Source organism: Suncus etruscus, chromosome 17, assembly GCF_024139225.1.
Source record: "Suncus etruscus isolate mSunEtr1 chromosome 17, mSunEtr1.pri.cur, whole genome shotgun sequence".
Taxonomy (NCBI): Eukaryota; Metazoa; Chordata; class Mammalia; order Eulipotyphla; family Soricidae; genus Suncus; species Suncus etruscus.
The window spans coordinates 41,026,123-41,052,839 of NC_064864.1; the positions used below are offsets into that span (position 1 = coordinate 41,026,123).

At 42.6% G+C, this 26,717-nt stretch overlaps 1 protein-coding gene across 1 annotated transcript in view; it reads right to left on the reverse strand.

Annotated features, from left to right (window-relative positions):
• Positions 1-26,717, reverse strand: part of ARHGAP19 (Rho GTPase activating protein 19) — a 73,704-nt gene that overhangs the window by 11,505 nt on the left and 35,482 nt on the right. The window contains exons 5-8 of the mRNA XM_049790405.1: positions 26,342-26,568; positions 19,715-19,801; positions 9,230-9,295; positions 4,880-5,065 (exon numbers count right to left, since the gene is read on the reverse strand). Coding sequence (XP_049646362.1) covers positions 4,880-5,065; positions 9,230-9,295; positions 19,715-19,801; positions 26,342-26,568 — 566 coding nt within the window. The remainder of the gene's footprint in view (positions 1-4,879; positions 5,066-9,229; positions 9,296-19,714; positions 19,802-26,341; positions 26,569-26,717) is intronic.

Below are 26,717 nucleotides of genomic sequence, written 5' to 3' on the forward strand. Positions count from 1 at the left end.
CAACAACATAGCTTGGTGTGGTCCAAAATACCACCACTACCAATCAAACTGAAATCAGACCAAGCTTCTAGAATCAGGTTTAGGAATAGAGCATTGCTATACTTTGTATGTGTGATACCTTGAGTTCAAGCCACAACACCCATTATAAAATAATTGGGTGAAACAAACAGTTCATGGGATGAATACATGCTTTGCACACAAGAAGCCTGGGTTCAGTCCTCAGCACTACATGGTTCCCCCTCACTACCAGCAGTAAGTTCTGAGGATGGAGCCAGGAGAATCCTTTGAGAACTGCCAGATATAGCTCAAAACAAAATGAAGAGCAAGTTTCTGGAATCAAACCTAATTGTTACTAGAGTAGCATATGTCGAGAACTAGAAGACAGGTGAAATGCCACCACAGCAATGCAATCAGCACAATCCAGACTGTGTGATATAGTCTGGTTCCTTTCATAAAGGACAGAGAGAGAAAGGAGAGAGAATATGTACATTTTTTTAAGTACAATGTGATATCTTGGATCGGATCCTGTCACTGAAAAGGACTGTTAGTGGAAAAACTGGTCAACTCTGAATAAAGTCTATAACGCTACTAGTAATGTACTATGCTTTTCTGTTTTGTTTTGTTTTTGGGTCACACCCGGCAGCGCTCAGGGGTTACTCCTGGCTCTATGCTCATAAGTTGCTCCTGGCAGGCACAGGGGACCATATGGGATGCTGGGATTTGAACCACCGTCCTTCTGCATGAAAAGCAAACGCCTTACCTCCATGCTATCTCTCCGGCTCCCCCCCCCTTTTTTTTTATTTTAACCATGCTAAAATGAGGAAAAACTGAGTGAAAAATATAGGATGATTTTCTAGTATCTCTAATTTTTCTCTAAACTGTTATTTCTGATTTTAAAAATTTACTTTTAAAAAATCAAATGCATGGGGCCAGAGAGATAGCATGGAGATAAAGTGTTTGCCTTTCATGCAGGTCAATGGTTCAAATCCTGGCATCCCATGTGGTCGTCCCCTGACCCTGCCAGGAGCGATTTCTGAGCATAGAGCCAGGAGTAACCCCTGAGCACTGACAGGTGTGACCCAAAAAACAAAAAAAAAAAAAAAATCAAATGCTGGGGCTGGAGAGATAGCATGGAGGTAAGACGTTTGCCTGTCAGGAGCAATTTCTGAGCATAGAGCCAGGAGTAACCCCTGAGTGCTGCCGAGTGTGGCCCAAAAACAACAAAAGATCAAATGCTGACAATTTTGTTTGTTTTACCCTTCAGGGCCCACCCCAAGATGCAATAGGGAATATTTCCAGCTTGGTGCTCATGATAATTCCTGGTGATGGTTTGGAGACCTCAATATGCCAATGGTCAAATCTAGGCCTCTGGCATGCAGATCCTGTACTTAGCCACTTGATTTATCTCTCCAGCCAAACTTAAAAAGTACTGGGCAGGAGGAAGACTGGAGAGATAGTAAAACAGGTAAGGCACTTGGCCTTATATGTGGCCAACCCAGGTTTTAACCCTGGCTACCCCATATGATCCCCCAAGCTCTGCTAGGAATGATCAGTGAGTACAGAGTCAGGAGTAGGCACTGAGCAATGCTGAGTATAGTCTCCCCCCAAAAAAATTAATGGAAAAAGGAAACAGGTATGCATCACTGGGAATGCCACTGAATTAGGAGTAGTCTAAGTACCAAGTGCAACCCAAATAGAATAATATAGACAGATAGATAGATAGATAGATAGATAGATAGATAGATAGATAGATAGATAGATAGATAGATAGATAGACAGACAGACAGACAGAGAGATATATAGATAGATGGATGGGTAGGTGGGTGGAAGGATAGATATACATATATAGGTACAGCCTAATATATATATATATATATAATATTTTTTAAAAAAAGAGGTATACTGACTATGCCTTATCTGAGATATAATGTGCAATCCAAATATTTATAAGCAAGATTTATAAACTCAAAAATGATCTTAAAATAAGAAACATATAGGGGCTGGGGAGATAGCACAGTGGTAAGGCATTTGCCTTGCATGCAGCCAATTCAGGACAGACTATGATTTGAATCCCAGCATCCCATATGGTCCCCCATGCCTGCCAGGAACGATTTCTGAGTGTAGAGCCAGGAGTAACCCCTGACCACTGCCAGGTGTGACCCAAACCCCCCCAAATATATATATATATATATATATATATATATATATATATTATATAAAAGAAATTTTAATTTTCTTTATACTTTTCTGGAGGTTTAAATGCTTATACACTGAGTATTATTTTTAATCATGACAGGTGAAACCCTAGAAAATAATAGTTGTGATTTCTTCTAAAAGAAATGGCAATATTTTAAATGTATGGCATAACATTGCTACCATGCATAATAAAATGCTTATAATGTAATATTTGCAAAAAATGAATAGACTATGTTGTCTATGGTATGATCATAATTATGTAAAAATATATTCATACAAAAAGAGAAATACCCGGGCCCGGAGAGATAGCACAGCGGTGTTTGCCTTGCAAGCAGCCGATCCAAGACCAAAGGTGGTTGGTTCGAATCCCGGTGTCCCATATGGTCCCCCGTGCCTGCCAGGAGCTATTTCTGAGCAGACAGCCAGGAGTAACCCCTGAGCACCGCCGGGTATAACCCAAAAAACAAAAAAAAAAAAAAAAAAAAGAGAAATACCCAAAATATAAACACTAATAAAATGAGTATTTTATTTTCTCCTTATTCTCTATAATTTCTTATTTTCCTAAAAAGAGTGAAAAACTTACTGGCTAAACCCAGAAGTCTGAGGGAACCGGATAAACCTGGCCTCCTTCCTGTAAAGTGAGCCATCTGGTGCTGAACTCCACCATAAACACATTGAGCTGTCTTGCCAGCCTCGCTCAAAGGACTTTTGGGGTGTTTTTTTGTTTGTTTTTGTTTGGTTTTTGTTTTGTTTTGTTTTGCTTTTGAGCAACAATGGGCAGTGTTCAGGGATTACTCCTGGCTCTGCACTCAGTGGTCATTCCTGGAGATGCTCAGGGAACCACATGGGTTGTGCCAAGGATCAAACCTGGGTGGGCCACGCACAAGGCAAACACCCTACCCACTGTGCTATTGCTCTCAAAGGACTTTTTCAATTAAAAACAGCTCAGCTCAGGAACAGGAAGAGTGCACGTTTTGCAAGTGGGAGCTCCAAGTTCAATCAATAACCATCACAAAGTCCCCTAAGCACTGCCAGGGAATGAGCCCTGAACAACATGAAGGGGCAGTAGTTCTTTCTACACTGTCAGGTGTGGCCCCCACCCCTGCCACCCAGAAAAATAGCAGTTGAGCTCAACACTTTCTGAGCACTTTCTGGGCCTATGCATAAAAATAAATAAAAGTCCAGATGAACAGGAAGGCAAGAGACTACTCTTGCCTGGTCAGCTCAAATTGAAGAGACTCGAGACCAAATAAATTTTCTGAGAAACGAACCAAGTCATCAGAATTTACTTCAGCAACAATTTGAGTCTTAAAATGGCAAATGAGAAGTTTAAATTTGCTTCCAGAGTTCCAAAGAAAACCAAGTTAGCCACTAGGATTCCTATTTCTAGATTTAGGCTAGCAACTTGATCTATATGTGCTCTAACTACAAACAAAGCCTTTGTAAGAGCTACCACTTTTGCTCGCTATACTAGCAGATTCCCTCTCATCTTTACAACCACAAGACATGGACATTATAATTACCACATTACAAACAAGAAAACTGAAATTCTGAAAGGTAAAGTTATTTGCCAAGAAGGCTGAGAGTTTAAACTTTGGAACATGTAAGTGCTGGTTCTCTCTCAGCACACTTGTTACAATGACCAAAATTAAAGAATCTCTAACACGGATCCCTATTTAACTCTTAAAAATTGAAATGCCTCCATTTCTCTCTCCAGAAGGCACTGTACGAAGTCTGCTAATGAGGCTATATATATGCAAGTTTGCCTTCCTGGCTAAGCAAATATTAAATGAGGGTCATAGAGACAGAGCACGGGCTAAGGCACTTGCTTTGCATATGGCTGATCTCAATTCCATCCCTGATACTATATGCAGTCACCTTAGCATAGTCAGAAGTGATTCCTGAGCATCAAAGGATATAGCACCCCAAAAAAAAGAAAATATAAAATGAGAGGTTTCTGGGGAGTAAGGGGTGTAGGGACTGAACTCAGGGCCTCAAAGCTGTAAAGCTTGTGTTAGTCCTACGGAGCTATTCCTGGCCTAAAGGAGATTCCAAGGGGAGTGATGGAGAACAAACATACCTAGTGTCATCAGTGACTGGGCCTTGGGGACCATGAGACCAGAGATCACACCCAGACCTCCTGCCTCCAGAGCATTGTACTCCTTTGAGAACACTGAGCCCTTTGACCTTCCTCCCTGGCAAATATGAGATACTTCACAGGATTCCCAGTGACCACACAACCCTGTCACCTCCTGAGAGCTGAGTCATCATCCCAGGTATGGGTGTTGAATGGTAGGTTGTGTGTTCCACAATCCCCAGAGAGGAAGAGGGAATCCCATGCCTCCTCTTCAGGTAGGACAAGAGACACTGGTCCAGTAGCAATTGCCCACAATAAATAATTCATATAGTTAGGAAGGTTTCACAAGCAAGAAACTCACACTGCAAGCTGTTCACCACAAGCCAGTCGCTCTACCATGTAGAACCAGGAGCCTAGATAGCAACTTCCACCTCAGGCCTCCAGAGTAGTCTTTATTGAGATTAAAAAAATAAATAAATAAATAAAGCCCACCCCCAAGGGAAGGGGGAAAAGCCAAATGAGAAGGCAATGGAGAAACAAAACCAAAGGAAACCAATTGAGATACAAATGAGGACTAATTCAAAGGCCTCTATCTACACCAGGCACCTGTCTGATGAGCTGCTTCTTCTTCGAGGACTCTGGCATGTTGTGGACATGCTGGAACAGGTCTCGCAGCGCCTCCTCTGTCCGCTGCTGCGTCTCCTCCTGGGAGTAGGACTCCAGCTGGTTCTGTCGAGACTTTACCAGCTGGAAGGACTTAGCATGACATGAAAGTGTCAGATCAAGATCATCCTAGAGAAAAAATAAAAGATGGAAATAAATACATTCTGCCTGCTTTTTCTTTCGTGTTCCCACAACCCTAGAACAAAAGAGAGGGTGCTGGAGAACATGGCATATTATACCTAGAAACAGAAATCTAAATATATTATCAGATAAAGAGAAACCTGCATTAACAAGTCACACTCGGGGCCGCAACGGTGGCACAGCGGTAGGGCATTTTCCTTGCATGCAGCTGACATAGGACAGACTGCAGTTCGATCCCCCGGCGTCCCATAAGGTCTCCTAAGTCTGCCAGACAATTTCTGAGCACAGAGCCAAGAGTAACCCCTGAGTGTCACCAGATATGGCCCCAAACCCCCCCCCCAAAATATAAGTAAATAAATCTTATGTAGTCTTCTTAATAAACATCATACATTTCCTCTCTTTTTTTTTGTTTTTTTTGGGGGGGGTTTTGGTTTTGTTTTTTTGTTTTGTTTTGTTTTTGTTTTTGGGTCACACCTGGCAGGGGCTACTCCTGGCTCTACGCTCAAAAATTGCCCCCAGCACTCAGAGGACCATATGGGATGCCGGGATTTGAACCACCATCCTTCTGCATGCAAGGCAAAGCCTTATCTCCATGCTATCTCTCCGGCCTATACATTTCCTTAATAATCTCATGTAGTTGCAAGTTTTTTAGCAACCTGATAGTATTTCTTTTTTTTTTTTTTTTTTTTTTTTTTTGTGGTTTTTGGGTCACACCCGGCAGTGCTCAGGGGTTACTTCTGGCTCCAGGCTCAGAAATTGCTCCTGGCAGGCACAGGGGACCATATGGGGCGCCGGGATTCGAACCGATGACCTCCTGCATGAAAGGCAAACGCCTTAACTCCATGCTATCTCTCCGGCCCCTAGTATTTCTAATGAACCTAAAATAAATGGAATACATCGAAAATGCAGTAGCCTTATTTATATTCAGCCAGCTCTATAGACCCACTATGTTCTCGAAAGAGATGTAAACCAAGCCGTGAAAAAATTATGGGTATACCAGTCATACAGCTAAAAGCTGGCAATCTTAGAAGAGAGTGGGCTAAGTCCCTGCCCTGCTGAAGTCATGTCAGTTGCAACCCACCACCCACAACAGTCACTTTTGCCAATGGCCCAGTTTCACCACTTCTCTATAGCTTTCTTTTTGTTTGTTTTTGTTTTTGTTTTATTTTGTTTTGGGGCCACACCTGGTGATGTTCAGTTACTCCTGGTTCTGCACTCATAAATTGCTCCTGGTTCAGGGAACCATGGGACACTGGGGGATCAAACCAAGGTCCATCCTGGATCGGCCCTACCGCTACACTATCACTCCAGCCCCTTCTCTATAGCTTTCTGCAGACACACCAATCTGACCAAGACTTCAGGTATGCCAGTCTTTGGGCTGACAACACCAGGACTTTTTTGGAGTGAATGGAGGTCCCTTCTCCTCCTATCCCACCTCCCCCATCCTTCCTTCTTGAACTTCCAGAAAGCCTGTCAGCTAAAAACACACCCCACAGAAGTCACAGTATCAGCAATAGTGCTTGGAACTCCTAGACTCCAAGGCCGCATTCATGGCTGCAAGCCAGCTCCAAATTTTTTAATACTGTCATCCTCATATTAGACAATTTTGAGAACAATGTGTATCTGAAGCCACCAAATATTCAGAAGCAAAAGAAGTAACAGAATGAACAATTAGCAACAAAAGCTAAACCTTCTGATGATGACTTAATGACCTTATTGTGAGATACAATAATTTTCACAAATTTTCTTGGTGCTAGCCCATGCTTTATTTCCTTGTCTGCACAAGGCAAAAGCTCTACAGATTTCCATGCAGAGCAAGCCAAACTATAATTTTCTATATTTTGAAGTCCACATGATAGTACTCAATTCTTGGTAAAAGTTTTCTCTAATGAGAAACAGGAAATTTGGTTTTTTCTCTCCCCACCTCCACTCCTTTTTTTTTTTTTTTTTTTTTTTTTTTTGTGGTTTTTGGGTCACACCCGGCTGTGCTCAGGGGTTTTTCCTGGCTCTGTGCTCAGAAACTGCTCCTGACAGGCACGGGGGACCATATGGGACGCCGGGATTCGAACCGATGACCTTCTGCATGAAAGGTAAACGCCTTACCTCCATGCCATCTCTCCGGCCCCCCCTTTTTTTTTTTTTTTAAAGCAGCAGTGTTCAGGGCATGATTTTAGCATGACACCTCAATCCCTGAGTTTAAGTTCTGTTTGTTGGCTTTTGGGAAAGAATTGTCTTTCCTTATGGTTTAGTAAGTGAAATCGGATAATTTTGAAACAGGACTGAGGACACAACTGCAACTGTAAACATGTTCTTTTCTCCTGCTTTTCACTGACTTTTAACTGTTTCATGTATATGAATCCAAAGGGTCACCAAGGACTGTTTCTGGATTGTCAATGAGGATGCTTAATCTTAAAAATTAAAATAATTAAAACATTATCTCAAAAAATATTTTTCTTGGTGCTGTGCTTTATTTTTTTTCCTTTCCTTTCCTTTCCTTCCCTTTCCTTTTCTTTCTTTCTTTCTTTTCTTTTTCTTTTTTTTTTTTTTTTTTTTTTTTGATTTTTGGGTCACACAGGTCAGGTTACTCCTGGCTCTAAGCTCAGATATCGCTCCTGGCAGGCCTGAGGGATAATATGAGATGCCAGGATTCGAACCATTGTCCTTCTGCATACAAGCCAAATGCCCTACCTCCATGCTATCTCTCCAACCCCCTCCTTTTCTTTTTTTTCTTTTTTTCTATTTTAAATTAATTTTCACTCCCCCTTACCTGGAAGCAAATGTATTATATCAACTATGTGATACATGATCTTAAATAAAGTAATTTAAATCTGTGTGTACATATATATATATACATATATTTATATCTGCATGTATATATACACATATATATACATATATACACACACAAATACACAAAATTGTACTTTAATTACTATAAAACATCAGCTTTGTTTTTGCTTTGAGCCACACCTTCCATGCTCAGGGGCTATTCCTGGCTCTGTACTCAGGAGTGACCCTGGTGGTGCTCAGGAACCCACATGTGATGCAGGTGATTCACATTGTTTGGTGAGCTGAGAAGCCTTAGCGGTGTACTAGCTTTACAGCATCTCCATAAAACATTTGCTATCAACTGACTATTTATATCAAATACTGTCAATGCATAAGGACTTTAGGAAACAATGTGAAACAATCCATGGAATCCATCAGCAGTGGAACTCTTTATTTAGTTTTGGTTTTTGGGTCACACCTGGCAGTGTTCAGGGGTTACTTCTGGCTCTCCGCTCAGAAATCGCTCCTTGCAGGCTCGGGGGACCATATGGGATGCTGGGATTCAAACCACTGCCCTTCTGCATGCAAGGCAAATGTCTTACCTCCATGCCATCTCTCCGGCCCAGGAGGAACTCTTATGTGAGGCAGATAAGACAGTGCATGATGGCTTTTGGACGGCCCTACTCCTAATAGTGCTCAAGGGAATCAAAGCTGAGGATCCCACATTCAAAGCACATATTCCAGCCCTTTGAATCATCTCCCCAGTCCCTGCAAGAGTATTTTTATTTGTTTGTGTTTGCTTTTTTGTTGTTTTGGGGCCACACCTGGCAATGCTCAGAGATTACTTTGGCTCTAGACTCAGGAATCACTCCTGGAAGTGCTTGAGGGAAAATATGGGGTGCTGGGGATCAAATCCAGCTGGGAACATGGAAGATAAATGCCCTATCTACTGTGCTATTGCTACAGCCCAATTTCATACTTAGTTTTAAAAGTTCCATAATCTTAGGTGCTGAAGCAATAGCATAGTATTTGCCTTGCATGTGTTTAACCTGGGTTTGATCTCTGGCTTCCCATGTCATCCCCAAGGCCTGCCAGAAGTGATTCCTGAGTGCAAAGCCAGAGTTACTCCTGTGCACAGCCAGGTCCGCTTCAAAAACCAAAAACATTTCAATAATCTTAATTCTGAAAAGGGATGTAATTCAATAGTAAAGCACATTTCTTGTATACATGAGACCTGGGATTGATTCCTAGCAACCAACTCTTTTCCTTCTCTCTCTCTCCCTCTCTCTCTCATATCTCCTCCTCTCTTTCTTTCTTTCTCTCTCTCTCTCTTTTTCTCAAAAAATATATATAAACAGACTATCTCTTTGTTCCTATTCATACCTTTGATGCTTGAGTTCTGGAGCTCAAATAGTGTGATCTGGCACATTCTCGAATATAAACAGGAGCCTGGACAAGATATAATAAAAAAAAAAAAAAAGACCAGTGGTTAATAGCATCTAAAATTCTTTTAAGCCACACAACAATACAACAAATACATTGTAAAAAAAAAAAAAAAAAAATCTCACCTCCCCACAGAAAAAGAGTTCCAAAATGTACCAATTTCAGTTTTCATCAAAAAAAATCTGCCTAAAATCTGATGGAAAAAAAAAATGCAGCAGTAGGGCATTTTTGTCTTGCACGTGGCCGACCCGAGATGAACCAGAGTTTGATCCCTGGTATCCCATGTGGTCCCCCAAGTCTGCCAGGGACCATTTCTGAGCACAGAGCCAGCAGTAAACCGAGTGCTACCAGTTATGGCCCAAAAATCAAATAAATAAATTAAATAAATAAATAAATAAAATCTAATGTGAAAACTCTAAGAAGATATCATCATCTTATTTCTTTTTTTTTTTTTTGGGGGGGGGGGGTTTGGGTCACTCTCGGCAATGCTCAGGGGTTACTCCTGGCTCTACGCTCAGAAATCGCTCCTGGCAGGCTCGGGGGACCATATGGGATGCCGGGATTCGAACCACTGTCCTGCTTGCAAGGCAAAAACTCTATCTCCATGCTATCTCTCCGGCCCCTAATCTTATTTCTTGTTTATTTGTTCTTGGACATACCTGGTAGTGCTCATGTTTACTCCTGGCTCTGTTCAAGGATCACTCCTGGCATGCTCAAGGAGTATGTGTGGTGCCCAGAATCAAACCCAGGTCAGCCACATGCAATATACTATTTCTATGTTCTTATACTATCTTCTGACCCCACTGTTAGCTGTTTTAAAAATCAAATATGGTCAAGGCAGATAGTACACAGTTAAGGTGCTGGTCTCACATTCCACTAACCTGTTTCAAATCTCCTGCACCACATATGGTCCCATAATACAACCGTGGAGGGGGGGAGTCACTCATGAGCAGAGACGTGATTGGCTTCTAAAGCACTCCTGGGTATGGCCCAAATGCCCTCCTCCCTCAAAAAAATATTAAATATGGGCCAAATGATAGCTCTAAGAACTAAAGTACCCATTTTGCATGCAGGAGTCCTAAATTTGATATCCAAAAGTACATGACCACATGAACACTGCCAAGATTGACCCCCCCCCCAAATCAAAAGCACTTCCTGAGCACCAACCAGGTCTGACCCCCCAAAATCAGGCAATTAAATATGGCATGTGGGGCTGGAGCAATAGCACAGCAGGTAGAGCGTTTGCCTACACATAGCCAAGCTAGGTTTGATCCCTGGCATCCCATATTGTTTCCAAGCCTGCTAGGAGTGATTTCTAAGTACAGAGCCAGGAGTAACCCAAGTGCTGCCAGGTGTGGCCCAAAAACCAAAAATAATTAACAACTAAGTAAATATGCCATGTCTATATTCAAATTTTTACCTGTTGTACTATATTTCCAACCCCTAGAATGCTCTTTTTGCAAGGAAGAGACCCAAGTTCAATCCCAGGTACCACAAAGCCCTTATACAGGACTACCACTCCCACCTCCCTAAAAAAAAGACAGCAGGAGCCAGCTTTCAAGGTAAACAGCTAGCCAAATGGTATAACATTCTGAATAACTAAAACTTCATAAGTATATAGAGGTACTCATTGCTTAAAGACTTAGAAAGGGCGGAAGTACAAAAGGGAAGGCACTTGACAATCTAACTCCCTGCCAGGAGAAAGCCCTGATCACTGCTGGGTATAGATCCAAGATAAATAAGCACACAGACAGAAACTTAGAAGGAACTGGGACTAGGCTCAAGAGTAGAACACCTGCTCTGTAAACCTGAGGCCTAGATTTGATCCTGGCACCAGTTCATACTGCTAAATGAGAGACTCCCTACCAACACCAACACCAACACCAAAACAATTTTTTTAAATATTTTTGGGGCCAGAGTGGTGGCACAACAGTAGGGTGTTTGCCTTGCACGCAGCTGACCTAGGATGGACTGTGGTTCAATCCCCCAGTATCCCATATGGTCCCAAGTCAGGAATGATTTCTGAGTGCAGAGCCAGGAGTAACCCCTTAGTGTCACCAGATGTGACCCAAAAACCAATTAATTAAAATAAAATAATGTCTTAATTTAAGCATCATAGTTTCAAACATGTTGTAGTTGGGTTTCAGTCATAAAAATACACCCCCTTCACCAGTGCAACCTTCCCTCCACCAATGCCCTCCACACCCCCTGCCTGTCCATTCTATTTCTCTCACTCACTACCATTTTCATGATTATTGTTGGTGTAGTTATTTCTCTAACTGCACTTACCACGCTTTGTAGTAAGCTTCACATCATGGACTGGTCCTCCCAGCCCTCATCTGTATTGTCTCTGGGTATTGTTACCATACTGTCTTTATTTTTCTTAAATCCCACAGATGAGTAAGACTATTCTGTATCTATCTCTCTCCCTCTGACTTATTTCACTCAGCATAATAGTTTCCATGTCCATCATGTATAAGAAAATTCATGACTTCATTTTTCCTGACAGCTGCTTAGTATTCTATTGTACATATGTAACACAGTTTCTTTAGCCACTCATCTGTTATTGGGCACCTGGATTGTTTCCAGATTCTGACTACTGTAAATAGCATAGCAGTGGACATAGGTGTACAAAAGTTTTTTTGTATGTGTTTTTGTGGTCCTAGGGTATATCCCTAGGGTGGTTGGTATTGCTGGATCACATGAGAGTTCAATTTCCAGATTTTTGAGGAATATCCTCAAGTTGTTTTTCAGAAAGGTTGAACTAGATAGCATTCCCTCCAGCAGTGAATGAGAGTTCCTTTCTCCCCACATCCCCGCCAGCACTGATTGTTCTTGTTCTTTGTGATGTGTGCCAGGCTCTGTGGTGTGAGATGATACCTCATTGTTGTTTGCTTTGCATCTCCCTGATGATTAGTGATGAACCACCAAATTTTTTAAAACTTGGAGAAAAACTGTCCTCCAAAAAAACCAACTAAGAAGATTAAATAAGAAAATTAGAAAATCACTATTCTATAATACCCAATCTAATCCAGTTTTTAGAAGGATTATGTAGGAATGTTTCAAATAAAAAAGGAAGAAAAAAGCACGGCAGCGTTTGCCTTGCAAGCAGCCGATCCAAGACTAAAGGTGGTTGGTTTGAATCCCAGTGTCCCATATGGTTCCCTGTGCCTGCCAGGAGCTATTTCTGAGCAGATAGCCAGGAGTAACCCCTGAGCACCGCCGGGTGTGACCCAAAAACAAAAAAAATGGGAGATCCACTTTTTAATAGGTGTTCTCATATACATATATCCAATAAAATCATGTTAAGCAATCTCCCTAAAGATCACTTAGTAATTGCAGAGGGGGAAATGTGCCTTTATAACTGTGAGATATGCCAGTAAAATTAGTATCACTAAGAGTAAGATAATCTGACATTCTGTACCTCCTCATATGATGCAACAAAATGCAAGAGACACAAATATCACAGAAGTATCTCCATAAAATGATTACCCTGCGTCTCTCTGGCCCTCAGACCTCTCCTCCAGCTCACACGAACTATAGAAAAGGGAACAGACATATAAATGAGCTGGAAAAACAGTAATAAAAAGGGCTGGAAGACAGCTCAAATGGTAGGACACATACCATAAGATTAAGGGTGTCCTAAGTTATGCCCGAGGCGCAGGCTCTAGTAGCCCCAGAGCACTGATAAGAAACTCCAATCCCACAGCACTCTGAGGTCTAACCTCTAAAAAAAATTTTATTAAAAATAAAACCAAGGGGCCGGGCGGTGGCGCTGGAGGTAAGGTGCCTGCGCTAGCCTAGGACGGATCACGGTTCGATCCCCCGGCGTCCCATATGGTCCCCCAAGAAGCCAGGAGCAACTTCTGAGCGCATAGCCAGGAGTAACCCCTGAGCATCACAGGGTGTGGCCCAAAAACCAAAAAAAATAAAAAATAAAAAAAAATAAAACCAAGAAGGGGCCAGAGAGATAGCATGGAGGTAAGGCATTTGCCTTGCATGCAGAAGGAAGGTGGTTCAAATCCCGGCATCCCATATGGTCCCCCGAGCCTGCCAGGAGCAATTTCTGAGCATAGACCCAGGAGTAACCCCTGAGCACTGCCGGGTATGACCCAAAAACCAAAAAATAAAATAAAATAAAATAAAACCAAGAGGGCCGGAGCGGTGGCATAAGCGGTAAGGTGTCTGCCTTGACCTCGCTAGCCTAGGACGGACGACAGTTCAATCCCCCAGTGTCTCATATAGTCCCCCAAGCCAGGAGCAATTTCTGAGCACATAGCCAGGAGTAACCCCTGAGCATCATCAGGTGTGGCCCCAAAACCAATAAAATAAAAAATAAAAATAAATAAATAAATAAATCCAAAAGGTGGAGAAATAGTTCAGGAGTTAAGGCACTTGCACACAGCTGATCAGACGCAATCCTCAGTATTTCATATAGTGATTTCTTAGCACACTTAGATGTAACCAAAATATCGAAGATAAATAATCTGCTGTGAATACAATATTATGGCTATTAAGAGAATGTTTTGGGGCCGGAGAGATAGCATGGAGGTAAGGCGTTTGCCTCTCATGCAGGAGGTCATCGGTTCGAATCCCGGCGTCCCATATATGGTCCTCCCGTGCCTGCCAGGAGCAATTTCTGAGCCTGGAGCCAGGAATAACCCCTGAGCACTGCCGGGTGTGACCCAAAAACCACAAAAAAAAAAAAAAAAAAAGAGAATGTTTTATTCTAAGGAAAGGATGCAAGTTTCATGCCTATAGTTTACTGTCTATCAGTGATTAATGCCAGAAAAAAGTATGAATACTTAAGAAAAGCAAATACAGTAAATAGTACACTTGCTAAACCTGAGGGACAATTATGTTTACTATTTTATTCTTTGAATTTTTCTCTGTATTTTAAAATGTTTATAATAAGGTTTTATCTTTTTAAATGTTTTGAGGCCAGAAGTCTGGCTTGATGGTTAAGCTTTTGCTTGAATGTGTGAAGCCTTTGGTTCAATAACCAGTTCCACAGTGGGGGGGAGCCCTATGGCAATATATTATTATACCTATAATTTAATTTTTAACCAAAAATGTTTCTTTCTGGCAAGAATGATAGAATCCAAGCTTAAACATAAGCTTTAAACAAAGCCAGACAGAGCTGAAGCAACAGCACAGCAGTAGGGCGTTTGCCTTGCACGCAGCTGACTCAGGATGGACCTGGGGTTCAATTCCCAGTGTTTTATATGGTCCTCCAAGCCTGACAGGAACAATTTATGCAGCCAGAAGTCAGGCTCTGGGGACCATGTGGGAGGTTGGGATTCGAACCGAGGTCTGTCGAGGGTTAGCTGCATTCAAGGTAGTCTCACTAGCCATTACACCAAAGTCACTCTGACAGGAACAATTTCTGAGTGCAGAACCAGAAGTAACCTCTGAGTGCGCTGGGTCTGGTCCAAAAATTTTTTTAATTAAAATTAAAAATAAACAAAGCCAGAGAGTAGGGGATAAGATGCTTGCTTCACACAGGGTTGACCCCAGCTGGATATCTGGATATTCTTCCAACAACTACTAAGAGTGATTCTTTTTTTTTTTTCAGGAGTGATTCTTAAGTATAGAATCAGGGGTAAGTCCTAAGCAGTACTGTGTTTGGCCCCAAACTGTTTTTGTTTTTTTTGTTTTGTTTTGTTTTGTTTTGTTTTTGTTTTTTGGGTCACACCCGGCGTTGCTCAGGGGTTACTCCTGGCTGTCTGCTCAGAAATAGCTCCTGGCAGGCACAGGGGACCATATGGGACACCGGGATTCGAACCAACCACCTTTGGTCCTGGATCGGCTGCTTGCAAGGCAAACACTGCTGTGCTATCTCTCCGGGCCCCTTGGCCCCAAACTGAATGAATGAAAACACACGCACAAATACACATGTATATGTGCTTGCACGCGCGCACACACACACACACACACACACACACACACACACACACACTTACTTTAGTGACCCAAAAGAAGACACCATGGGCTAGAGCACATGTCGAACTCCTATGCCAGCTCATAGCCCCTGCTGCTTAAAGTGACCCCTGAGCAGAGCTGTAAAGATTTTCTGAGTCTTAGGCATGACCCCAAAACCAAAACCAAAACCAAACAGCATTCATTTTGCTACTATTCTAAGTCAACTATTTAAATTCACTTATTCAGCTCCTGACCTGAGCCATGAGCAATAATCCACCCTCATGATGCATCATCACCTATGTTTTGGCCTAGTGAGCCAAAGAGTACTCCAAAGTAAAAAATTATTCAAGTCTAAATCCTAGACTGCCATCCTATGAGCAAATCCTAGGGTGGCCTCCATAATCACACACTGAATAATCCCCTCTCTTCTGGAGTGTGGGTAGGTCTTGGGTCTTACATCAGTGACAATCAGGTTACATTCTGAGGGCAGAAAAGTGGCACAGTACCACATCATACACATGTATGTAAGGCTTCATCTTCATCTTATCACACAACAAAAAAACTATTGCCAGTCTTAAAGAATTAAACTGCTAGGATAAGGGGTGACAGAGTAACTAAGGGGAACAGAACTACTGAACAAACAAAATAGTCAGAAAAATGGCCAGCTCCCCAACCAAGCTCCAAAGAAAATAATGACTGCAGATACTTCCCAGATAGTCTGTGGCCTTCTCAGAAAGGAGGGGGAGGGAGACAGGTTCCCCTTTCTGTATGAACAACAGCAACTGAACAACACCCCCTTCACCCTCTGACAAAAATGGCCCAGCTCCGAGACTGCAATTATGAACAACCAAATATTCTCAAGTGGGGGACCAGCCTATGAGGATGAAAACTCTGTGGTGGGGTCAAGCCCCCACACCCACCCTGCCACCAGAAAACCCAGCAGCTTCAGCCCACATCCACCATCTTTCCAGCAGAAAAACTGCCTGGTTCCTCGACCAAGCTCCAAAAGAAAGTAAAGGTCCCCAATACTTCCAGGTAGCCTCTGTAGCATTCTCAGAAGGGGAAGGTTTTGGGGGTGTGGGGGAATGGATTGGGAGACGGGACAGATTCCTCTTTCTGCATGAACCACAGCATACCGAAACCCTCTGACAGAAACTGCCCAGCTCTGTGACTTAACTTTTTGAAACTGCCAAGCTCCCAAGTTTATTTCAAATCTATAAATCCTGGACCATGGAGCCACAAATGGATATATGACACCTCAAATTTTATAGCAGCCCAATAGTATCATAGGGGATCTAATAGGAAAATTACATAGTAATCTACCAAGCTCAGTGAGTCTAAACAGTAACACAGGAGGTTCAATTAGTACCAGATACAACCCAGTAAACCCTTAGCCACTAACTAATGTAATGCTAAGAAGAGAGAGAACAATCATTTCAAACTGACCCCTGTTGATCTAGATTTTGATAATCCCATTTGCCTTTGTATTGTAACAAATAATATACTGTATTTTCCGGTGTATAAGACGACTTTTGAAACAAAAAAAAAGTCAACCGAAAATCGGGGGTCATCTTATACGCTGAGTATATCCCGAAAAATGTTTCAATATGCCGCTAAACGAAAATTGTCTGAATATTGCCACAAAATGAATTTTCCAACTCGATACTGTACCAATCACTGCCAGGCTGCTCGGACCGCCTCTCTAACTCAGCCAATCCAAGCAGGCTTTTGATGCATGCAAATTAGACAATGTTCTGGACCCAAATCTACACTGTAAAAGCCTGCTCAGATTGGCCAGAATCAGAGGAAGTCTATTACAGTAGAACCTTTGAACCTTTGCTTGTTGTGATTGGCTCACTGTGGTACATACAGTTGCAGCACAGGAACGTTCTGTCTGATACAGCGAATATAGGCCTAAACCTATGTTTTAACTGCAAAATTAGGGGGTCGTCTTATACGCCCAGTTGTACAGCTGTAGGGCATTTGCTTTGCATAAAGTAGCAGGGATTTGATGCCCTGCACCTTCCCCAGTACACAATATGGTCCTCCAGCACCACCAGGAATAATCCTTTAGCAGAGTCAAGTCCCAAATACCACGGGGTATGACAACCTCCATAAAATAATAAAATAAAATAAAATAAAATAAAATGCAGGGTTAGGAATATGATCCTAAGGATAGAGCACATACCCTACATATGTAAGGTCCTGGCGATGGTTCTTGGTATTCTGTGGCCTACAAGTACTAGCAGGTATAGCCCTGATGGCCCTTAAGCACTGAAGGGTCTGAACTCCACAACAAAATTCAAAACAAAACTCCAGTAGGGGGCCAAAGAGATAACACAGCACTAGGGCATTTGCCTTGCACACAGCAGATCCCCAGAACGGAAGGTAATTCGAATCCTGGCATCCCATATGGTTGCCCCAGCCTGCCAGGAGCGATTTCTGAGCGCAGAGTCAGGAATGACCACTGATTGCTGCCAGGCATGACCAAAAACAACAACAACAACAACAACAACAACAAAAACTCCAATGAGGTACTTCATCCATGTGAACAGTGGTGTGACTAGAAAGAAGACACAGGTGAGAATGGGAAGAAATAGGTAACCCCTGTGCATCATTTATGAGAACATCAAATGGACTAAAAAAACATGAAGGAAACAGCAAGGCAGGCTTTAGACAATTTAACACAGAGTTATCATCTGGCCTAGTAACTCCATTTCTGAATATATGTACCCCCAAAGAGTTAAAATGGAGTCTTACAGCAATTTTAATGGGATATCATCTACTGGACTTAATGATTATAACGGAATACCATTCGATTTTGAAAGGAAAAACATTTGACATATGCTGAAGAATGGGCGACCTCGATGCCACTGTGATCACATCAGGCAATCACAGAAAGACAAATTCTGTATGTTTACATTTACATGTGATATTCAGAACAATCAATATCACAGAAAGCAGAAGCAGAATGGCAGTTGCCAGGGTCAAGAGGAGAGAAAAACAGAGAACTACTATTTAATAAGTAGAGCTTCAGTTGTGCTTGATGAGAAGGTGAACAACAATAGAGTAAAAGCAATGCTACTGGACCAAACACAAAAATAACTGACTTTTAGTTCTTTTTTGTTTACCAACTTTTTTTTAAACTTAAGGGGAAAAACAAGGAACCAGAACTGTATGATCTTAAAATGTCTTAGCATTTCCAGATAGAAAGATGTTAAAATTAAAAATTGGAAGATGGTGTATGTGGTAAAGCACAGGTCTGGTCTGATCTGTCCCCCACCCACACAGGACCACCAGATGTAACCCTAATGGCCCAGTGCTAAACCAGCAGGCTTCTGTCAGTCTTGAATCACGAGCCACGTCTTGAATCACGAGCCACGCACAGCTTGGAGTGGACCCTATACATTTTTTTTTAATTCACGTTCAGGAAAGTGCACTCCAAAGAAAAGATCACAGCTTGACTATGTGACCTTTTGCTAAAACCTTTGAAAATAGTATCAAAAGGTCACAGTATAGAGCCACACAAAGAGCCCTTTCAAGAGAATAAAGCTCTACCTGCCTGACCCTCTCAATCAAGCTTCTAGAAAGCTTCTTAAAGGTGTTGCCTCTTAGCCTTCTCAGGAGGAAACAAAAGGAGAGAAGGGCTTAGCTTCTAAAATCTGTTGTGTGTGTGGCTTCTGTCTAATGGAATGAATGCCAATGAAATCAACAAAACAAAAACCAGGTTCTTGAGAAAATTATGTTAGTAAAAACACTACTAGTTTGGATAAAAAGGACAAAGGGGACAAGATAATAGGAGAATGTCAGAAATCAAATTTCTATCAGGCAGGAGAGTCAAAACTGCTCAGATGCCTTTAGTGAAAGAAAAAGCACAAGATGGGGGCCAGAGCAATAGCACAGCAGGTAGGGCATTTGCCTTACAGGCAGCCAACCCAGGATCGATCCTCAGGATCCCATATGATCCCCTGAGCCTATCCGGAGTAATTTCTGATCAGAGCCAGAAGTAACTCCTGAGCACCACTGGTTTGACCCAAAAAGAAAAAAAAAAATTTAAATAAAAGTTGGGGACCAGAGAGATAGCATGGAGGAAAGGCATTTGCCTTGCATGCAGAAGGTCGGTGGTTCGAATCCCGGCATACCATATGGTCCCCCGAACCTGCCAGGAATGATTTCTGAGCATAGAGCCAGGAGTAACCAGAGCACTGCCGGGTGTGACCCAAAAACAAACAAACAAGCAAAAAAGTCATGATACAAGATGGAGCAGAGTCTACTACTTAGGAGGAGAAATCTTCTACCCACAGCGCATCAAATACCCTAGTAGCTTCTTAGCCCTCCCCATCTCAAGACTTCAGGGGAAGGGATCCAAACTTGATTTACTGGCTCTTCCATATCCAGTCATCTTCACAGCATTCAATCATCTTCATAGTTTTGTTTTGAGGATCCCACCTTACTCCCTGCATCCACCCAGTCCAGTCACTGACTAAATCCCAAATCACCTACCTTAAAAAGCTTTTGGGAGTGTTTAATCATAAAAGCCATCCCATTGTTTAACTTCATTATATTCTCTTGAAGGTCATTTGCAGTGGCCTAGATAGAGGAAAAGAAAATCAGTATGGTGGTAACTAAGAACTGGGAAATGGGGTCGGAGCAATAGCATAGCAGTAAGGCATTTGCCTTAAATGAGGCCAACCTGGAATAGACCCAGGTTTGATCCCGGCATCCCATATGGTCCCCCAAGCCTGCCAGGATTTCTGAGCTCAGAGCCAGGAGTAACCCCAGAGTGCCGCCAAGTGTGGCCCAAAACAAAGCAAAACAAAAAAATGAAAAATGGGACCAGACTGATAGCACAATGTGGTAGGGCATTTGTCTTGCAAGGAGCTGATGCAGTACGGACCCAGGTTCAATCCTCGGCATCTCTATGGTCCCTGAGCCTACCAAGAACTATTTTTGAGTGCAGAGCCAAGAGAACCCCTGAGTGACACTGGGTGTGGCCCAAAATCAAAACAAACAAACCAAAAAATGGGAAATGGGGCTAGAGAGATAGTACAGTGAGCAGGGCACTTGCCTTGCATGCAGCAGACTGGAGTTCAATTCCTGGTATCCCATAAGGTGGCCCTAACCATGCCAGGAGTGATTCCTGAAAGCAGAGCCAGGAATGACCACTGAGCATCACCAGGTATGCCCCCCCCCCAAAAAAAAATATACAAAAAGAAAAAGAAAAAAATAAATTAAAAAAGATCAGGGGCCAAAGCAGTGGCAGAAACAGCAGGGCATTTGCCTTGCATGTGCTGACCTAGAATGGACTGTAGTTTGATTCCCCGGCCTCCCATATAGTTCCCTAAGCCAGACCGATTTCTGAGCGTACCGGGTGTGGCTCAAAAAACAAAAAATAAAGAAAAATAAAAATAAATAAAAAGAGCACAATCATTACAGTCATTGGCCATTCATTCCCTGACTTCCCCTCTTATATAAGCACTTTCAACATATATACTAAAATTTCCCAAAATGCGCAATGTCCTTGAATAGGTGTTGAGAGGACAACCCAGGGTTGTGGTGGCAGCCTCAGGTGCAAGTAGGGGGCATTTATGTTCATAAAGAAGGCATATTGGTAGGGGCCGGAGAGATAGCATGGAGGTAAGGCGTTTGCCTTTCATGCAGAAGGTCATCGGTTCGAATCCCGGCATCCCATATGGTCCCCCGTGCCTGCCAGGAGCAATTTCTGAGCATGGAGCCAGGAGTAACCCCTGAGCACTGCCGGGTGTGACCCAAAAACCACAAAAAAAAAAAAAGAAGGCATATTGGGGACCGGAGAGACAGCACAGTGGTAGGGCATTTGCCTTGCATGCAGAAGGATGGTAGTTTGAATCCCGAAATCCCATATTGTCCCCCCAAACCTGCCAGGGGCAATTTCTGAGCTCTGAGCCAGGAGTGGCTCTTGAGAGCTGCCGGGTGTGACCCAAAAACCAAAGAGAGAGAGAGAGAGAGAGAGAGAGAGAGAGAGAGAGAGAGAGAGAGAGAGAGAGAGAGAGAGAGAGAGAGAGAGAGAGAGAGAGAGAGAAGGTATATTGGTAGAGGCACTGAGTATTATTTTTTTCTGAAAAGAGGAAAGTAAGACAAATAAATTTGGGAACTACTTGTTTTGGGTTTTTTTGTTTTCGTTTTTTGGTTTTTGGGTCACACTGGCAGCGCTCAGGGGTTACTCCTGGCTCTACACTCAGAAATTGCTACTGGCAAGCTCAGGGAATCATATGGGATGCCAGGATTCGAACCACTGTCCTTCTGAATGGAAGGCTATTCTTGCATCATCCATGCCATCTCTCCAGCCCCTGGAAACCACTTGTTAACTAAGCCCTCACTCTCATTTATCTTTGTTACTTTTATCTGTTTATACCCAGATCTCTTAAATATTTCTTTTGTTTTGTTTTTTGGGCCATACCCTGCGGCACTCTGGGGTTACTCCAGTCTCTATGCTCAGAAATCGCTCCTGGCAGGCCCGGGGGACCATATGGGATGCCGGCATTCAAACGACAATCTATACTGGTCAACAGCTTGCAAGGCAAATACCGTATCACTATGCTATCTCTCCAGCCCCTTAAATACTTATTTTTATGGGCACAAATTTCTCAGTCCTTCTCAACAACCCAGTAAATTGGCCCTACTCTTTCTTTTTTTCTTTTTGGTTTTGGTTTTGGTTTTTTGGTTTTTGGGTCACACCCAGCTGCACTCAGAAGTCGCTCCAGGGGCCTGAGCGACAGAACAGCTGTAGGGCGTTTGCCTTGCACAAGGCTGACCTAGGACAGACCTACCCGGCATTCCATGTGGTCCCAGAGCCAGGAGCTATCTATACATGGATGTACATGAAATCTATTATGTTGAGTGAAATAAGTCAGAGGGAGAGAGATACACACAGAATAATATCACTCATCTATGGGTTTTAAGAAAAATAAATGATATTTTTGTAATAATTCCCAGAGACAATAGAGATGAGGGCTGGAAGGTCCAGCTCACAATATGGAGCTCACCACAAAGAGAGGTGAGTGCAGTTAGAAAAATAACTACACTGACAACTATCATAACAATATAAATGAATGAGGAAAGTAGAAAGCCTGTCTCAAATACAGGTAGACTGTGGGGTGGAGGGAGATTTAGGGCATTGGTGATGGGAATGTCACACTGGTGAAGGTAGTATATGACTGAAACCCAACTACAATCATGTTTGCAATAAGATATTTAAATGAAGATATAAAACAAGAGAGAGAGAAAGAATAGATGTGGGACTGGAGTGGTAGAGCATTTGCCTTGCACAGGGCCACTAAGGTTCAATCCCAGCATCTCATATGGTCCCCCAAATCTACCAGGACTGATCCCTAAGCACAGTCAGATATAAGCCCTAAGTACCACTAGGTGTGGCCCAAAACAAACAAACAAAAAAGGGGATACAAATACTGATATTTCCTTCTTTTTTGTTTTGTTTTGTTTTGTTTTGGGGCCATGCCCGTCGGTTCTCAGAGGTTACTCCTGGCTGTCTGCTCAGAAATGGCTCCTGGCAGGCACGGGGGACCATATGGGACACAGGATTCAAACCAACTACCTTTGGTCCTGGATCGGCTGCTTGCAAAGCAAACGCTGCTGTGCTATCTCTCCGGGCCCTGATATTTCCTTCTTATAATGTCCATTCCCACCTTTTTCTGTGTCAGTGCAGAGAGTCTTCCTGGCTAAGAAATTTACATCATTTTTTCCCACAGTTTCTTACTAGATAAAATGTTCTATAGAACCTCTCTACTTCAGGGCCGGAGAGATAGTATGCCTTGCATGCAGAAGGACAGTGGTTCGAATACCAGCATCCCATTTGGTCCCCCGAGCCTGCCAGGATCGATTTCTGAGCATAGAGCCAGGAGAACTGCCAGGTGTGACCAAAAAAAAAAAAACTTTCTACTTCATCTTTCTTTTTTTTAATATATATATTTTTTTTTGTTTTGTTTTGTTTTGTTTTGTTTTTGTTTTTGGGCCACACCCGGCGTTGCTCAGGGGTTACTCCTGGCTGTCTGCTCAGAAATAGCTCCTGGCAGGCACAGGGGACCATATGGGACACCGGGATTCGAACCAACCACCTTTGGTCCTGGATCGGCTGCTTGCAAGGCAAACACCGCTGTGCTATCTCTCCGGGCCCTAATATATTTTTTAAGTAACATGATTATATTTGGCTTACAGTCACAAACAGAACCTTCACCAGTGTAAACCCTTCACCAGTCTAACAATTCCCCCTACACCCCTCCCCCCTTTCCATCCCCTGCCTGTATTCGAAACAGGCATTCTACTACAGTTATTTGTTTTTAAGTTCAGTAAATTGTTTTTTTTTTTCTTAAAGGATAAGGGTTAAAAAAAAATAGTAAAGGTGTGATAGTGGCAATTGCTGTTGCTTGTATAGGTCCAGAAAAATATGGGGAAAATAGAAAAAATCCTTGGCCTGATTACAAGAAGGCCTCACCCCCGAAGTTTATTGGCATAAGACCGACTCTGGGCTCCAGGCATTCCAGTCTGTCCAACTCGAATCATTCTCCGTGGTCCCAGTGAAACTTTTTCACACTTTAGCTGTTGTTGGTATCAGGTTCCTATATTTAAAGATTCTGGATTCTATGCATTTCTTTCATCGAAGTCAGGCTGATGTGGAGCACCCTCTAGTTTCAGTACACCATTAGATGTGGAGCGATCTGCCTTGCAAGCAGGCTGTTGCTGAGTCATCTGGGTGTTGAGAGCACTCTCTGGAGTAAGTCAATACCAGAGCAGTGGTAGGTCTTCCCTGGTAGAGGTTTGGATCCTGGTAATGTTATAGAGTAGACAATTGTGGTTGTTTCCATAGATGGTATCCATTGTTCAGGAGTGTATGGGCAATGCCCATTCTTCTAAGGCCTAAGCCAAATCATTATGCCAATGTTCAGGGTATAAGGCCCAACTGCATTACCAAATTTGTGTTCCCATCTCTATTAGATAAGAACTTGTTTGCATATGTATTATTTTCTCATTTTAATGTGCCTATGCAAAAGAGAAACAATGCCACAAGATATTGTTGGTGCATCTGAGGGCAGACAAATAAAGTCCAACATTCCCCGTAACTTGGTTCAAACATGAATTCTATACAGAGATACTCTTCTACTAGTATTGCTTATAAAACAGATCTCAAAGGGGGGAAAGCAAACAAACAATCAAATAAAAAAAACCCAGTAGGCAAAATTGTCACTATATAAGAGGATATTCGAAAAGAGTTATAGATGTTAAGGGAATACATCTGAGATATACAAAGGAAATACACGGTGTCCCTTTTATGTTTTAGAAATAGTCAAGAGGAAGGATGTTGTTTCTGAGACACCACTTTGGTCTTTACTTCACCTTTCTTTTCTCATTTCTTTTTTTGGTTTTTTTGAACTACATCCAGTGGTACTGAAGCAGGTTGCTATGACCAACTTTTTTTTTTTTTTTTTGGTTTTTGGGCCACACCCGGCGTTGCTCTGGGGTTACTTCTGGCTGTCTGCTCAGAAATAGCTCCTGGCAGGCGCGGGGGACCATATAGGACACCGGGATTTGAACCAACCACCTTTGGTCCTGAATCGGCTGCTTGCAAGGCAAACGCCGCTGTGCTATCTCTCCTGGCCCGCTATGACCAACTTAATGCCCTGGGGTAACATTCCCAGTGGTGCATAGCAAACCATGTGGTGCCAGAAATTGAACTAACAATCGAACATGCAAGGCCAGTATTCTGCCACTGAGCTACATTTCTAGTCCCTTTTCTCATATACCAAAATCCTTTCATCAGTACCCATATTTCTATTATCTTCCAAACAATCTTTTTTTTTTTTTTTTTGGTTTTGGGGCACACCCAGTGACGTTCAGTGATTACTCCTGACTGTGCACTCAGAAATCACTCTTCGCCATCTCTTCAGCCCAGGCATCTACTTCTTCTTCTTCTTTTTTTTTGTTTTTGTTTTTGTTTTTGGGTCACACCTGGCTTTGCTCAGGGGTTACTTCGGGTTCTGAGCTCCAAAATCGCCCCTGGCATGCATGGGGGACCATATGGGATGCCAGGATTTGAACCACCTTCCTTCTGCATGGAAGGCAAATGCCTTACCTCCATGCTATCTCTCTGGCCCCCAGCATCTACTTCTTTTTGTTTGTTTGTTTTTGTTTTTGGGCGACACCCGTTGACGCTCAGGGGTTACTCATGGCTATGCGCTCAGAAGTAGCTCCTGGCTTGGCGGACCATATGGAATGCTGGGGGATCGAACCACGGTCATCCTAGGCTAGCGCTGGCAAGGCAGACACCTTACCTCTAGTGCCATCGCCCCGGCCCCCCAACATCTATTTCTTAAGGCAAAGTCAAAAGGCAGCAAAGGCAGACAGCAGAAGTGTCATTTTATCTAAAAGCTTAGAGATGCTCTTCTGTAAGACTGTCAGTTCAATTCTCAATTTATATCTAGGCCAGAATTATGGCTCTGTGGTAGATCATGCCTCGACATATGAGGACCAGTACTATAAGTACAATATCTTATTTAGTAGCTATAACATTCCACTCAAAGAGTTTTCACTAATAAATAACCACTGACAATAACTGGGGAGGGGCCAGAGTGATAGCACAGCAGTAGTATACTTGCCTTGCACACGAACAACCAGGACAGACCCGGGTTTGATCCCCAGCATCCCATATGGTCCCCCGAGCCTGCCAAAAGCAATTTCTGAGCACAGAGACAGGAGTTACCCCTGAGCACAGTCAGATATGCCCAAAAGAAAAATAAAAACAAAAAGAATAACTGAGGAGATAGTTCCAAGGTCAGAAGAGCTTACTTTGCATGTAAGATTTCTGGGTTCGATCCTCATAACCAATCCCCACCAAGTAGTAGCCCAAAAACAAACTAAAAAAAAATAAATTGCCACTTATCAGAGATTGACAATAAATGATATTAATAACTATCAGCCCCACAAGTTTTATAACTCTTAAATGATCTAATAAAGTAAATTCCCAACCTCATAAAGTTAAAGGCTAGACCTTGGACTGCTGATAACCCTTAGGTATAGCAAGCGAATGAGGCCCAGCCCAGGAAAACGCAGCAATCTTTGCTCTTTCCCTTTACTTACATTTTTTGGCCACAGGACATGAGGTGCAAACATAAGAGCAAGGTTATATGCAGACATCTTATTCTTGTCTTGTTTCTTTGCTGTCTGATACAGGAGATCAAGCAATAACTTAAGCAAGTTACGATTGGGTGGAGGGAGAATGAGGAAGAGCAACTGAAGCGCCTCGATCTGCCGCTCCTTATCTGGCACGTTGGTCTTGTTCCCTTTATCATCAAACTGCATCAGATCTTAAGAAGAAAAAGATGATTGCAAGAGAGAGAAAAATTATCAAGAGAAACAACCAATACTCCTATTATCATCCTCTTGTCAATGCCAACCAAAAATAATTTTTAAATAGGCACAAACAGTATATAACAAAATGTGTCAATATAATTCA